General features: G+C 38.8%; 1 protein-coding gene across 12 annotated transcripts in view; it reads right to left on the bottom strand.

Annotated features, from left to right (window-relative positions):
• Window positions 1-16,709, bottom strand: part of CADM1 (cell adhesion molecule 1) — a 398,789-nt gene that overhangs the window by 365,673 nt on the left and 16,407 nt on the right. For 6 of the 12 annotated variants that reach the window (XM_066372730.1, XM_066372737.1, XM_066372743.1 and 3 more), the window contains exon 2: window positions 13,637-13,663. The exons of the other annotated variants lie outside the window; for them this stretch is intronic. In XM_066372730.1, the coding sequence (XP_066228827.1) occupies window positions 13,637-13,663 (27 nt within the window). The remainder of the gene's footprint in view (window positions 1-13,636; window positions 13,664-16,709) is intronic. 12 annotated transcript variants of the gene reach the window in all.

The following is a 16,709-nucleotide window of genomic DNA, read 5'->3' as shown; positions in this document are numbered from 1 at the left end:
GAAATACCTTCGGGAGCACAGCTGCGACCCAATTACTAAAATTAACTTAACCCGTGAAATCTGCGCACCCTCGGTTCTAATTGATAAGATCTCTCTCAGTTCACCGACCCAAGACAAGAGGCTTGATATTTTTTGGTGCCTCTCGCTAAAGGGGCGGGGGCAACTTCTGATTGATAGAGCCTCCATATTCAGGGATAAACGCTAACAAGAAGGACTTGGCAGATAATAAGATCTATAGCACACTAGTCGCAAGCAGAGACGAGTGCCTCTTCTTACCGGCCAAAACAGGCTACAAAGTGTGGAAAGCCTGGGTTGAGAGGTCCAACGGAATGCTAGGCGCTGAACAATCACCTTGACAACAATTGACTCCCACCCCCGCCTGATTACACTGGAGGCCCTGACTGTCAGAGCCCTTCCCAGAGCCTTGCACTGAGTGGGGATAGAGTGGGGATTTCCCAGCTCTTTGAGCCTCTTACTCCCCAGACAGAAGCAGTGGCAGCCTTGTGGCTGGATCGCCAGGCTGCTGGTTCGGGAAGGGGGGACTGGGAGAGAGAATCCACGAAGGCGAACTCTCTCGTCGGTAGACCCTGCAGACGCCGGCAGGCCTTGACTACCAGCAAGACTAAAGCCAATTGTGTGACATTGCCGTAGAACCCCATCAATTGCAAGTCCCTGCCTGGGTGTGGCGCAGGGGCAGGGCCTGGGGTGCAGAGTCGCCGACCGGGAAGAGGGAGAGAGGAGAAGGAGGAAGAGGTTGACATCTCAAAATCAGGAAAAATCCACAGACTTTGCAGCTTGTTCCACTGTTTGTTTGTTTTTGTTTTTTTTTTTTTTGTTGTTGTTGTTTGTTCCTTCTATCTTATTGCCTTTATTTCCTCCACCTCAGTCCTTCTATTCTCTGCCCATCTTATGCTTCCCTTTTCTTGAACTACACTAACCATAAGTGTTACATTTTATTTCTCTTCTTCATCCTCACCCTCCTTTGGGGTTATACTCCAGGACACTTAATTCTCACTCTCTCCTCTTTTGTTTTTTTTTGCCTTATTTTGTTTTTTTCTCTTCCTTTTTTATTTCTTCCTTCATTTTTCTCTTTTTCTTATTTTTTCCTTTATTTGTTTTTTTCTTTTCTCGTTTTACTTTCCTCCCATTTAATCCTCAATCACGAACAAATTAGTTAATTTGGGACTCAAGGTTTTTTTTGGCTTTGTTTTTCTTTTTCGGTTTTGTTTTTGTTTTTTTCTGGTTGGTTTGTTTTTGTGGCATTTTGGGTCCTCCCAACCCAAGGTCTCCATTGTATTTGGTCTTTGCTCCACTTAATACAACGTATTTTTACTTATTATTTTTATTTTTTCTTCTTGATTATTCCTTTTTTTGTCCTTTTTTCTGGTTCCCTCTTGTCCCTCTCATTATATCTCTTGGTTGACCGTCACCCGCAGGCAGATCAACTTATGCTTGTCTAAGATTTTCTTCCTTTTTTTTTTTTTTTTATTATTTATTTTTTTATTTTTTGCCCCCTTGAACTCTACACCGCAAACCAGGCCCTCCATTATAGGCACGATATTTCCCTGAGGAGGGGAGAGGAGGGAAGGAGAACAAAGAAAAAAAAAGGGGGAAATAATAAATTATTACTGCTTTTTTTTGTGGGGTGTTTTACCCTTTGTTTTTTGTTTTTTGTTTTTTGTTTTTTTGTTTTTGTTGTTTTTTTGTTTTTTTGTTTTTTACTTTTTACTCCTTATTAATTCTAATTAGTGCTATCAACAAGACCACCCTCAGATGCCAATAAGAAAGAGGAAATCGAATATTATGGATACAAAAGAAAGAGAGGTAACACAAATAGATGTGGAAAAATCTATGGAGAAAAGACTTAACATATTGGAAGCCTTGGAGCTAAATGACAGAGAATTTAAAATAGAAATCTTAAAAATACTCAGAGATATACAAGAAAACACGGAAAGGCAATATAGGGAGATCAGAAAACAACTCAATGAACACAAAGAATATATTACCAAGGAAATTGAAACTATAAAAACAAATCAAACAGAAATGAAAAACTCAATTCACGAGCTGAAAAACGAGGTAACAAGCTTAGCTAGCAGAACAACCCAGATTGAAGATAGGATTAGTGAAATAGAAGACAAACAACTTGAGGCACAACAGAGAGAAGAAGAAAGAGACTCAAAAATAATAAAAAACGAGAAAGCCCTACAGGAATTATCTGACTCCATCAGAAAGAATAACATAAGAATAATAGGTATATCAGAGGGAGAAGAGAAAGAAAATGGAATGGAGAATATACTCAAACAAATAATAGACGAGAACTTCCCAAGCCTGTGGAAAGAACTAAAGCCTCAAATTCAAGAAGCAAACAGAACACCGAGTTTTCTTAACCCCAACAAACCCACTCCAAGGCACATCATAATAAAGATGACACAAACCAATGACAAAGAAAAAATTCTCAAGGCAGCCAGGGAAAAGAAGAGTACAACATATAAAGGAAGGCCTATTAGATTATCATCAGATTTCTCAGCAGAAACTCTACAAGCTAGAAGAGAGTGGACCCCAATATTTAAAGCCCTGAAAGAGAGGAACTTTCAGCCAAGAATACTATACCCATCAAAGCTATCCTTCAAGTATGAAGGAGATATAAAAACATTCACAAATACAGAAAAGATGAGAGAATTTATCACCAGAAAGCCCCCACTCCAGGAAATACTAAAGGGGGTTTTCCAACCAGATTCAAAGAACAAAAGAAAACAACACCACAAGTAACAGCTCCACCAAGAACACAATAAAACCAAACTTAAACTGTGACAACAAAGGAAAAAAAAGGGGGGAGAGAATGGAGATTAACAGTAGCAAAGGACGATGAAGTGCAGAAATACTTATAAGATAGGGTACTACAATGAATATGGTAGGTACCCTTTTCATTACTTAATGGTAACCACCCTAGAAAAAACCACCACAAAAACACATGACTTAAAAAAGGTAGCAACAGAGGAAAGAAGTATGGAACACAAACAAACAGAAACAAATGATAGAAAAACAAAAGAGAAGAATCAAACTAGATACAAAACTAACAGAAAGCAATTTATAAAATGGCAGTAGGGAACCCACAAGTGTCAATAATTACACTAAATGTAAATGGATTAAACTTACCAATAAAAAGACACAGAGTAGCAGAATGGATTAAAAAAGAAAATCCAACTATATGCTGCCTACAAGAAACACATCTAAGCAACAAGGATAAAAACAAATTCAAAGTAAAAGGCTGGAAAACAATACTCCAAGCAAACAACACCCAAAAAAAAGCAGGTGTAGCAATACTCATATCTGATAATGCTGACTACAAGACAGAAAAAGTACTCAAAGACAAAAATGGTCACTTCATAATGATTAAGGGGACACTGAATCAAGAAGACATAACAATCCTTAATATATATGCACCAAACCAAGGAGCACCAAAATATATAAGACAGCTACTTATTGACCTTAAAACAAAAACTAACAAAAATACAATCATACTTGGAGACCTCAATACTCCGCTGACGGCTCTAGATCGGTCATCCAAACAGAGAATCAATAAAGATATAGTGGCCTTGAACGAAATACTAGAACACCTGGATATGATAGACATCTACAGGACACTTCATCCCAAAGCGACAGAGTATACATTTTTCTCTAGTGTACATGGAACATTCTCAAGAATTGACCATATGTTGGGCCACAAAGACAATATCAGCAAATTTAGAAAAATTGAAATTGTACCAAGCATATTTTCTGATCATAAAGCCTTGAAACTAGAATTCAACTGTAAAAAAGAGGGGGAAAAACCCACAAAAATGTGGAAACTAAACAACATACTTCTAAAAAATGAATGGATCAAAGAAGAAATAAGCGCAGAGATCAAAAGATACATACAGACAAATGAAAATGAAAATACGACATATCAGAATCTCTGGGATGCAGCAAAAGCAGTAATAAGAGGAAAGTTCATATCACTTCAGGCCTATATGAACAAACAAGAGAGAGCCCAAGTGAACCACTTAACTTCACACCTTAAGGAACTAGAAAAAGAAGAACAAAGACAACCCAAAACCAGCCGAAGAAAGGAGATAATAAAAATCAGAGCAGAAATAAATGAAATAGAGAACAGAAAAACTATAGAAAAAATCAATAAAACAAGGAGCTGGTTCTTTGAAAAGATCAACAAAATTGACAAACCCTTAGCAAGACTCACCAAGGAAAAAAGGCACAGGACTCAAATAAATAAAATCCAAAATGAAAGAGGAGAGATCACCACAGACATCATAGATATACAAAGAATTATTGTAGAATACTATGAAAAATTATATGCCACCAAATACAACAATCTAGAAGAAATGGATAAATTCCTAGAACAATACAACCTTCCTAGACTGAGTCATGAAGAAGCAGAAAGCCTAAACAGACCAATCAGCAGGGAGGAAATAGAAAAAACTATTAAAAACCTCCCCAAAAATAAAAGTCCAGGCCCAGACGGTTATACTAGTGAATTCTATCAAACATTCAAAGAAGACTTGGTTCCTATTCTACTCAAAGTCTTCCAAAAAATTGAAGAAGAAGCAATACTTCCAAACACATTTTATGAGGCCAACATAACCCTCATACCAAAACCTGGCAAGGATGGCACAAAGAAAGAAAACTACAGACCAATATCTCTAATGAATACAGATGCTAAAATTCTAAACAAAATACTGGCAAACCGAATACAACAACATATTAAAAAAATAATACATCATGATCAAGTGGGATTCATCCCAGAATCTCAAGGATGGTTCAACATACGCAAAACGGTTAACGTAATACACCATATCAACAAAACAAAGAACAAAAACCACATGATCTTATCAATAGATGCAGAAAAGGCTTTTGATAAAATACAACACAATTTTATGTTTAAGACTCTCAACAAAATGGGTATAGAAGGAAAATATCTCAACATGATAAAGGCCATATATGATAAACCATCAGCCAACATCATTTTAAACGGCAAAAAACTGAGGACTTTCTACCTTAAATCAGGAACAAGACAGGGTTGTCCACTCTCTCCACTCTTATTTAACGTGGTGCTAGAAGTTCTGGCCAGAGCAATCAGACAAGACAAAGAAATAAAAGGCATCCATATTGGAAAAGAAGAAGTAAAGGTATCACTTTTTGCTGATGATATGATCCTATACATCGAAAACCCGAAGGACTCCACAAAAAGATTATTAGAAACAATAAACCAATACAGTAAGGTCGCAGGATACAAAATTAACATACAGAAGTCCATAGCCTTTCTCTATGCCAACAATGAAATATTAGAAAACGAACTCAAAAAAATAATCCCCTTCACGATTGCAACAAAAAAAATAAAATACCTAGGAATAAACATAACAAAAAATGTAAAGGACCTATATAATGAAAATTACAAAGCATTGTTAAGGGAAATCGAAAAAGATACAATGAGATGGAAAAATATTCCTTGTTCTTTGATAGGAAGAATAAATATAATCAAAATGGCCATATTACCCAAAGCAATATACAAATTTAATGCAATTCCCATCAAAATCCCTATGAGATTTTTTAAAGAAATGGAACAAAAAATCATCAGATTTATATGGAACTATAAAAAACCCCGAATAGCCAAAACAATCCTAAGGAAAAAGAATGAAGCTGGGGGCATTACAATACCTGACTTTAAACTATATTATAGGGCCACAATAATCAAAACAGCATGGTATTGGCAGAAAAATAGACACTCAGACCAATGGAACAGAATAGAAAGCCCAGAAATAAAACCACATATATATGGTCAAATAATCTTTGATAAAGGGGCCAACAACACACAATGGAGAAAAGAAAGCCTCTTCAACAAATGGTGTTGGGAAAACTGGAAAGCCACATGCAAAAGAATGAAACTCGACTACAGCCTGTCCCCGTGTACTAAAATTAATTCAAAATGGATCAAAGACCTAAATATAAGACCTGAAACAATAAAGTACATAGAAGAAGACATAGGTACTAAACTCATGGACCTGGGTTTTAAAGAACATTTTATGAACTTGACTCCAATGGCAAGAGAAGTGAAGGCAAAGATAAATGAATGGGGCTACATCAGAATAAAAAGTTTTTGCTCAGCAAGAGAAACTGATATAAAAATAAACAGACAGCCAACTAAATGGGAAATGATATTTTCAAACAACAGCTCAGATAAGGGCCTAATTTCCAAAATTTACAAAGAACTCATAAAACTCAACAACAAACAAACAAACAATCCAATAAAAAAATGGGAAGAAGACATGAATAGACACTTCTCCCAGGAAGAGATACAAATGGCCAACAGATATATGAAAAAATGCTCAGCTTCATTAGTTATTAGGGAAATGCAAATCAAAACTACAATGAGATACCACCTCACCCCTGTTAGATTAGCTATGATCAACAAGACGGGTAATAGCAAATGTTGGAGAGGCTGTGGAGAAAAAGGAACCCTCATTCACTGTTGGTGGGACTGTAAAGTAGTACAACCATTATGGAGGAAAGTATGGTGGTTCCTCAAAAAACTGCAAATAGAACTACCTTATGACCCAGCAATCCCTCTACTGGGTATATACCCCAAAACCTCAGAAACATTGATACGTGAAGACACATGTAGCCCCATGTTCATTGCAGCACTGTTCACAGTGGCCAAGACATGGAAACAACCAAAAAGCCCTTCAATAGAAGACTGGATAAAGAAGATGTGGCACATATACACTATGGAATACTACTCAGCCATAAGAAACGATGACATCAGATCATTTACAGCAAAATGGTGGGATCTTGTCAACATTATAAGGAGTGAAATAAGTAAATCAGAAAAAAACAAGAACTACATGATTCCATACATTGGTGGAACATAAAAATGAGACTAAGAGACATGGACAAGAGTGTGGTGGTTACCAGGGGTGGGGGGAGGGGGGACAGGGGGAGGGTTGGGGGGAGGGGGAGGGGCACAGAGAACTAGATGGAGGGTGGCGAAGGACAATCTGACTTTGGGCGAGGGGTATGCAACATAGTTTAATGACAAGATAACCTGGACATGTTTTCTTTGAATATATGTACCCTGATTTATTAATGTCATCCCATTACCATTAATAAAAATTTATTTAAAAAAAAAAAAAAAAAAAAAAAGGAAACTACAAACCAATATCTATGCATACTAAACAAAATACTAGCAAATCAAACACTACAATATATTACAAAAATAATACATCATGATCAAGTAAGATTCTTTCCAGGAGTGCAAGGATGGTTCAGCATATGTAAATCAATCAATGTAATACACATCAACAAAATAAAGGACAAAACTCATAGGATCCTATCAATAGATGCAAAAAAGGCATTCAATAAGAAACAACATCCATTTATGTTTAAAATATTCAATAAAATGGATATAGAAGGAAAGTACTTCAACATAATAAAGGCCATATATAACAAACCACCAGCCAATATCATACTAAGTGGTAAAAAACTGAAAGCTTTTCCTCTAAAATCAGGAACAAGACAAGGCTGCCACTCTCTCCACTCTTACTCAACATAGTACTGGAAGTCCTAGCCAGAATAATCAGGTAAGAGAAAGAAATAAAAGGCATCCATACTGGGAAAGAAGTAAAGGTATCACATTTTGCAGATGACATGATACTTTATAAAGAAAACCTAAAGATTTCACTGAAAAAGCTATTAGAAACAAACAAATACAGTAAAGTTGCAGATACAGAATCAATATACAAATGTCTACTGCTTTCCTATACACCAACAATAAAACTCAGAAAATGAATTGAAAAAACTCAATTCCTTATACAATTGCAACAACAAAAAAATAAAATACCTAGATATAAACTTAACAAAAGGATAGGAAGGACCTATATACTGAAAACTATAAAGCATTATTAAAATAAATTGAAAAAAAAATAAGAAAATGGAAAAACATTCCATGTTCATGGATTGGAAGAATCAACATAATTAAAATGCCTTTATTATCCAAAGCAATATACAATTTTAATGAAATCCCCATTAAAATCCCAATGTCATTTTCTTAAAGAAATAGAACAAAAAATCATCAGATTTATAAGGAATAATAAACAATCCTGAGACTAAAGAATGAAGCTAGAGTTATCGCACTACCTGACTTCACGATAATCACCTACCCCAATAAACAAAACAGCATGGTATTGAAGGAAAACAGACACAAAAACCAATGGAACAGAATCAAAAGCTTAGAAATAAAACCATATCTATATGAACAAATAATTTTTTTCTTTTTTTTTTTCTTTTTTTAAAGGGACAGAGAGAGTCAGAGAGAGGGAGAGATAGGGACAGATAGACAGGAACGGAGAGAGATGAGAAGCATCAATCATCAGTTTTTTATTGGGACACCTTAGTTGTTCATTGATTGCTTTCGCATATGTCCCTTGACTGCAGGCCTTCAGCAGACCAAGTAACCCCTTGCTCGAGCCAGCGACCTTGGGTCCGAGCTAGTGAGCTTTTTGCTCAAGCCAAATGAGCCTGCGCTCAAGCTGGCGACCCCAGGGTCTCGAACCTGGATCCTCCGTATCCCAGTCCGACGCTCTATCCACTGCGCCACTGCCTGGTCAGGCTGGACAAATAATTTTTGACAAAAGAGTGAAAAATACACAATGGAGAAAAGAAAGCCTCTTCAATAAATAGTGCTGGGAAAATTGGAAAACATTCAAGAGAATGAGTGAAACTTGACTAGTTTGTCCCAATGCACAAAAGTTAATTGAAAATGGATCAAAGACATAAATATAAGATCTGAAACAATAAATGACATAGAAGAAAATATAGGTACTAAACTTAAGGACCTTGGCCATAGAACATTTTATGAATTTGACCCCAAAGGCAAGGGAAGTAAATGCAAAATAAATGAATGGGACTATATCAGACTAAAAAGCTTCTGCACAGCAAAAGAAACTGACAACAAAACAAAAAAATAGCCAACAAAACTGGAGATGCTGTTTATAAACAACAATGTCGAATAGGGGTTACTATCCAAAATTTATAATGAACACACAAAGCACAGCAACAAGCAAGCAAACAATCCAATTAAAAAATGGAAAAGACCTGATGAGATACTTCTCCCAAGAAGACATACAAAAGGCCAACAGATAGATGAAAAGATGCCTATCTTCACTATTAGAGAAATGCAAATCAACACTAAATGAGATCCCACTTCACACCTGTTAGATTGGCTGTTATCAACAAGATAGGTAATAAAAAGTGTTGGAAAGAACACTTTTTTTCTGTGGAGAAAAAGAAACTCTCATTCACTGCTGGTAGAAATATAAACTGGTACAGCCATTATGGAAGGAAGTATGGTGGTTCACCAAAATATTAAGAACGGAACTACCATATGACTCAGCAATCCCTCTACTGGGTATCTACACAAGGAACTCAAAAACTGGTATGCAAAGACATGTGCACCCCCGTGTTTGTTGCAGCATTATTCACAGTGGCCAAGACATGGAAACAATCAAAGTCTCTTTGGATACAGAAGATGTGGTACATATATATAATACAATGGAATACTACTCAGCTGTAAGAAATGATGATATATTGCCATTAATGACAACATGGATAGGCCTTGAGAACATTATACTAAATAAAAGAAGTAAATCAGAAAAAGCTAAGAACTATATGATTTCACACATAGGTGGGATATAAAACTGAGACTCATGGACATAGATAAAAGTGAAGTACTCACCAAGGGGAAGGAGGAGGAGGAAGAGGGGAGTAAACAGGGACAAATACATGGTGATGAAAAAAATAATTTGACTTTCAGTGATGGGAACACAACACAAGCCAACAGTTCAAACGCTATAGAGATGTTTACCTGAAACCCATCTCTTATTGATCAACATCACCCCATTAAATTTAATTTCTAAATAAAAGGAAAGAAAAGTTTATATTTTTGTCTCTAAACTTTGCCATTTTAATTATGATGTGTGTTGTTGTGGGCCTCTTTGAGTCCATCTTGTTTGGAACTCTGTACTTCCTGGACTTGTGTGTCCTTTTCCCTCATCAGGTTAGAGAATTCTTTAGTCATTCTTGAACTCTTCCTCTCTCTCTTCTCCTTCTGCTACCCCTGTGATGCGGATATTGTTTGTTTCACATTGTCCCAAATGTCCCTTAAACTATCCTTATTCTTGTTAATCATTTTTTTCTTTTTGCTGTTCTGTTTGGGTGTTTTCTTCTACCTTGTCTCCAAATCACTGTGTTGATCCTCCACTTCATCCAAACTACTGTTATTCTTTCCAGTGTATTCTTGATGTCAGATACTGTATTCTTCATTTCTGATTGGTCCTTTTATATTATTTCTATTTTTTTTTTCATGCTGTTGAGCAACTTAATAACAGTTACTTTGAACTCTATATTTAATAAGCTGCTTGCCTCCATTTCACTTAGCTCTATTTCTGGATATCTCCTGTTCTTTCAGTTGGGGCATGTTTGTCTCCCCATTTTGGCTGTTTGTGTTTGTTTTCACATATTAGATAGACTGCAACTATGACTTCTGATCTTCGTAGGTTGGCCTCAGATAGTAGGTGTCCTGTAGGTTCCAGTAGTGCATTCTCCTCAATCACTAGGCCTGGGTGCTCCAAGAATGTTCCTTGCATGGGTTATGGGGGCCCTCGTATTGTAATTGAGTCTTGATTTTACTGGTCCAACGTGCATATCATTGACCTTTAGACTGGTTGACTGTGAGGCTCAACTCTGACCATGGCATGTGAGCTGCTATGCAGGTACTGACCACAAGAAGCGGACTTCACCTCCACAGGGTCTGGTGCCTGCCAAGGATTTAACACTTGTGAAGCTTATTAGATTCTGTTCTGATGTTGTCTGGAGCTGGCACCTGGGGATGTAGGTTCTGGGCCTCTTGGGCAGGACTCTGATACAGGTCAATGTCAGACATTGCCTATGACTGGACCTAGGCAACCTATTTGGAGCCACAAGCAATCCACACAGTTTGTGGCTGCCTCTGTCAGGCCTGGGTGTGCAGGGGAAGGGCCGAGCTACACACAGAGGTGAGCTTTTACCAGCCCTGGGCAGACAGTCAGGTCAGCAAAAGTCCCCAAGGTCCTCCTCTGCCTGCATCCGCCTGCTGGCTGCCTGTTAGGCTCAGTCACCAAAAAAGCCTTTGTAGTTACTCAAGTTGCAACAGGTAGGTTCAAAATGAGTCACCAAGTAGGGGTGAGTGGTGTTCACCAGATTGACACAGATTCAAATAGTGCAAGTGCTGGGTCTGAGGCCACTCAGCAAATGAGCCCGGGGATTCCAAGTCTAGCTGCCACCCGCTGGGTGCTCACACACTTTTGCATTAGGGCAGGGTCTCAGGGAGTTGTCAGGGTGAGGCCAGCAGAAATAGACTAAGATTTGGCCATGTGAAGGGTGGGCTCTGCTCCAGTCGATGTGTGAGGGAAAAATGGCCCTGCCCTAGAACCAGGCAACTCTGCCGGGAGGACAAGGAACTCCGCAGGGTGGGGCTGCCGGGAGTTGGGAGCATGGGGCTAGTGGATTTCCAATGAAAGAGGGCTACTGGTCATGCTTCCAGGAAGGTAAAGAGCGTAACCCCTGACCCAGAGACACACAATTTAGTTTGTTCCAGATTTTGCCCCCACCAAGGATGGAACCCATAGGAGCTGAGTGGGTGGAGCCTCTGAAGTTGGGGGGGAAGGGGTCTGTGGATCTCCTGTGTGGGGGACACACCAGTCAGGGTCACAAGAAAGTGGGGAAAATGGCCTCTACCCCAAAGCCATACAAATCAGTCACTGAACCCCCTGAGTCTGCCTAGACCTCTGCACACGGTCCAAGTTGCTGACTCCTCAGCAGGGCATACGCTCCACAGGGTGGGATGGGAAGAAGTCCCGAGGGAGGGTCTTTTGTTTTCCCCCAGGCTGATGCCACTCTGGAGGAGAATGCCCCACCCAATAAAGATGGCAGCTGCTGTATGGGACTCAGCACAGGGATCCTGGCAGCTGCCCTTCCAGCTCTCTCCACAAGGACACAAATCCCAGACTCTCCTCACATGACTCTAGTCTGTTCTACCCTCCCTCCACTAGAGCCCAGGGTGAGTGGCTACAAATAAAATTTTGTGTGTTGGCCCTTTAAGAGTGTGTCCTGCCTCTTTCTGGCAGACATAAAATCACTGCTTTTCACAGCCAGCTGTTATGTGGGTGCCTCTTCCTGGCTCTGGTGCTCTGGGCTGGGGAGCCCAGCTTGGGATTGAGCCTCCACACTTCTCAGGGAGAACCTCAGCCGCTGCCCATGGGGGCAGGGCCAGCCCCTTTTGCATATCCATCCTTCCTACCAATCTCGATGTGGCTTCTTCTGTAAATCCTTGGTTATTCTACTCTCTTCAGCTGGTATTCATTATTCAAGATGATTGCTCTTTAACTTAGTTGTAATTCCAGTTTAGTCCTGAGACGAGGTGAGTGTAGCTCCCATACTCCACTGCCATCTTGGATACTATATCTCAAATATTCTTAAATCCTACATTATACTTACAAATTCTTCTTTAACTCAAATAGACTCACTCACTGTCAGCACAGTTTCCTGTTTGCCTTCCAAAAAAAAAAAAAAAGCCACAAGGATCCAATCACACATACAGCTTCAAAATCCAACCCCCCAAAACCTCACAAAATTCACACTCCTAAATAAGTGCATAAGAAACTCAAATAGAAAAAGTTGTGACATTCAGTCTGATTTCCAGTACATCAGCCAGGACACATTTCATGCCAAACAAAATACTTGCTAAAAAATATACTTTCCAGGGCAACCATAACTGACCTTTTATGTTTTATTTATCAACCATATTGCTGAATTATTCTCATTCTTGGAATTAAAAGAGAAAAATGTATTATAAACAATGATAATTAATTAAAGGTCCCCTGTTCCACACTAAATCACTCCTGCCAAATCTATGTTTATCTAACAGAAATGCTATTATCTGCTTCTTAGTTCTTGTTTAGGCAAAGGATGTAGATAGCAGACCCTAAAGAGGTAAACACAAGTTACTGATATTAAATTTGATATTCTAGATGGAGAATTAAAGTATAATACGAGAGTCAATTTTCAACAGACATTTGGACAGAAATGGGAATTAGGTGCTACTACACCATCACATTGCCTGGCTCTTAGTAGTAACTTACAAAATATGGAATAAATAAAGTTTAGACTAGGCAACCACTGAATAAGAGAAGATATGTGCAAAAATAAGCTCTGACAAGAAATTAACCCAAATTACATAAAGAAGTCATGTAACTCAACACCAAACAAACAATCCAATTAAAAAATGGGAAGAGGACCAGAATAGACCCTTCTCCCAAAAATACATAAAATAGCCAAAAGACGTTCAGTTTCACTAGCTCTTAGGGACATGCAAATCAAAACTACCACCTCACACCTGTTAGATTGGCTTTTATCATCAAGACAGGTAATAACAAGTGTTGGAGAGGCCGTGGGTAAAAAAGAACCCTCCTTCGCTGTTGGTGGGAATGTAAACTGGTACTGCCACTAAAGAAAACAGTATAGAGGCGCAAAAAATTAAGAACAGACTTACCATATGACCCAGCAACCCCTCTTCTACCTGAAAAATTTGAAAACATTTATTAGCAAAGATAATATGCACCCCTATGTTCACTGCAGCATTATTCAAGGTGGCCAAGACATGGAACAAAAATAAATGTGTACTTTAATAGAGATTGGATAAAGATGCCGTTAGTGACACCGTAGATGGACTTTGAGAATATCATGCTAAGTGAAATAAGTAAGACTGAAAAAATCAAGAACCACATGATTTCACTTACATCTACTCTTGTCCTCAAAGACTCTCCTCTTAACTACATCTAAGAAAAAAAGTCTCTCCTCTTCAAACAAATGCCTCCTCATGGGCCTCAGAGCCTTTGCTCAGTCAGGGATCAACTCTCTCAGCCTTATCTCCACAGCTCACTCCTTAGGTCCACTTCCTCTCCCCCACCTTACCTTCACCAGCCAACCCTCTTAAACCCATGACACAGTCCCTGCGCCTCTCCTGCACTTCCCATCTGCTCCATCTGCTGCATTTGGTTTTCACACTTGTACAGCACTGAAACTGTTAGACATACTGTCTCTTACAAATGCCTACGTGCTGTGTCCACAAATGGCTTCCCTTATCTTATCTGACCTCCCTGTAGCATTTGACAGTGTTTCTCACGGCCTTTCATAGAAAGCTCTTCTTTCATGGCTCCCAAAATAAAAAGCCTTCCCTCAGAGTGCTCCAAATCACTGACAGTTCCTTCTTCATTCTTTTTACTGGTTTGTCTTCTTCTACCTACTGTGATTGCTGATGTTCCCTCAAGTCCTGTCCAGATCTCCTAGTCTCATCTTACCTAATATATACATTCTTAGGAGATCTCCTCAATGACCATGGCTCCAAACGAGCACTGTGGAGTGCTGCTCAATCTCCTCCGGGATGTGCCAAAATCATTTCTAAAACTCAATTCCCCATCATTGTCCATCTTCTAAAATCCTCATCTTGGTTAGTGAAGCCATCACCCACCTAGATGGCTAAGCCAGAACTTGATCATTCACCTAAACTCCTCCTTTTCTCACTCTTACATTCACATTCACCCATTAAATTATACCCTCAGATAGTGACACCAACTTCCTCCCAGACTGCATGGCAAGTACCTGAAGGGCCCCCACAACCTCAGCACCTCCTCCCCAGCTTCTCCCTAACTGTTCTCCTATCTGTGATCTCCAATCCATTCCATACACAGCCAATCTGATTCTCCCCACCCCATACTGACACGCTTCATGGGCTAAAGCCCACATACCTAACTATTACCAGGCTTGTTCTTCATGATCTGATTTCCGCGTGCTTTCTCCAGCTTCACCTTTTGCTGCTCCCACAAAGGCCTTTACCCCAGCAATGCCAAGCTATTTGCAGTTCCCAGAATACCCTATGCTTTTTATGCTTCCATGTCTGTCCACATATTATCTCTCTACCTAGAAAAACTCCTAATACCATCTGTATGACTATCACCAAACTATTTTTTCAAGATCTAACTCAAGCCTGATCAGGCAATGGCGCAGTGGATAGAGCGTCGGACTGGGATGCGGAAGACCCAGGTTCGAGACCCCGAGGTCGCCAGCTTGAGCGCGGGCTCATCTGGTTTGAGGAAAAGCTCACCAGCTTGGACCCAAGGTCGCTGGCTCGAGCCAAGGGGTTACTTGGTCTGCTGAAGGCCCGCGGTCAAGGCATATATGAGAAAGCAATCAATGAACAACTAAGGTGTTGCAACATGCAACGAAAAACTAATGATTGATGCTTCTCATCTCTCCGTTCCTGTCTGTCTATCCCTCTCTCTGACTCTCTGTCTCTGTAAATAAATAAATAAATAAATAATAAATAAATAAATAAAAATTCCACCCAATAAAATTCAATTGAAAAAAAAAAAAACAGATCCAACTCAAGGGACACCCTGAATGTCTTTCCTGACTCAAAATCTCCATACTGAGTTAGATATTCCTCTTCTGTGCTCTGCAGTTCTCCCAAACTAGGTGTATTATGATTCTTAGCACACAGCATTGTTGCTTTTTTATTATCTGCCACACAAAAATCTAAAATATAAGTCCATGGAAGGAAGAGACCCTATGTAATTCAACTCTGTAAATCTAGTACTTAGGACAGTGTCTAATACAGAGTCGGTAATACTCATACCCACAAACATACAGAGAGAGAGAGAGAGGAAGAGAGAGACAGATACTGTATGCAGCATTTACTCAAAAGAACAAAATTTATAGTCACATTAATTTTAACTCTTATACAAACACTACACTCTGAAGTCTCTCTATATTCACTACAGCACAGAGCCTTCTTGAGTTGAGTCACAAGGTAGTTTGTTTACTTTGTCACTAGAAGTAGAGGGAGACCTATGACTTCACCTCTCTTAAAAAATGGTCCGTTTCACTTGAGAAATATTTGCTGAACACTAGACATCACAGACTCCCTTAAAGAGTTGTTCCTTCAAGAAGCTTACAGTCTCATAAAATCTGTACCATATATTTCAAGAAAAGGTTTATACACATACACACACACACACACATTTCAGTGCATCAATATGGTGTAAAATGTAATAAAACAGATAAGACAACACAAAGTTTTGTTTTCAAGTGGAATGTGCCTTTCTTATGGTGAATTTTAAAAGTTAACTCAAGTGTCCTTCTGCTTCCTCTCAGTTTTGTTAGTTATTAAACTTCAAATCACTGTCATTGGGCAAGTAGTGAACATGAAATAATTATCTCCTATTTTCCTTTCTCATTTTCTATCATCTTTAAATCCATAATATCTCAATCCAACTGATGTCAGTAAATCCAGTCTGTCTCAACTTTTCTCTAAAACTCAAAACTATTTGAATGAGCTGTTGAGCAGCTGTCAGTTATGGATTTGAAAATAAAAAAGAGCCTGAAAATTGTACGTTCAGTATAAAAAGATTAGGTGAAGCAATTCAGAATGTTTAAGAACTTTAAATCAAGTTAAAAGCAGTTACTATAGCCAGGCCTCATGAAGCTCTGCTTAAGAATCACATTAACCTGGCAGTCATATAACTATTGAAAATGAATAATGTTTTTTTCACATTTCACTCACTTTC

The sequence above is a fragment of the Saccopteryx leptura genome, chromosome 1 (genome assembly GCF_036850995.1).
Source record: "Saccopteryx leptura isolate mSacLep1 chromosome 1, mSacLep1_pri_phased_curated, whole genome shotgun sequence".
NCBI classification, from domain to species: Eukaryota; Metazoa; Chordata; class Mammalia; order Chiroptera; family Emballonuridae; genus Saccopteryx; species Saccopteryx leptura.
This window is presented reverse-complemented; position numbering and strand designations above follow the sequence as displayed.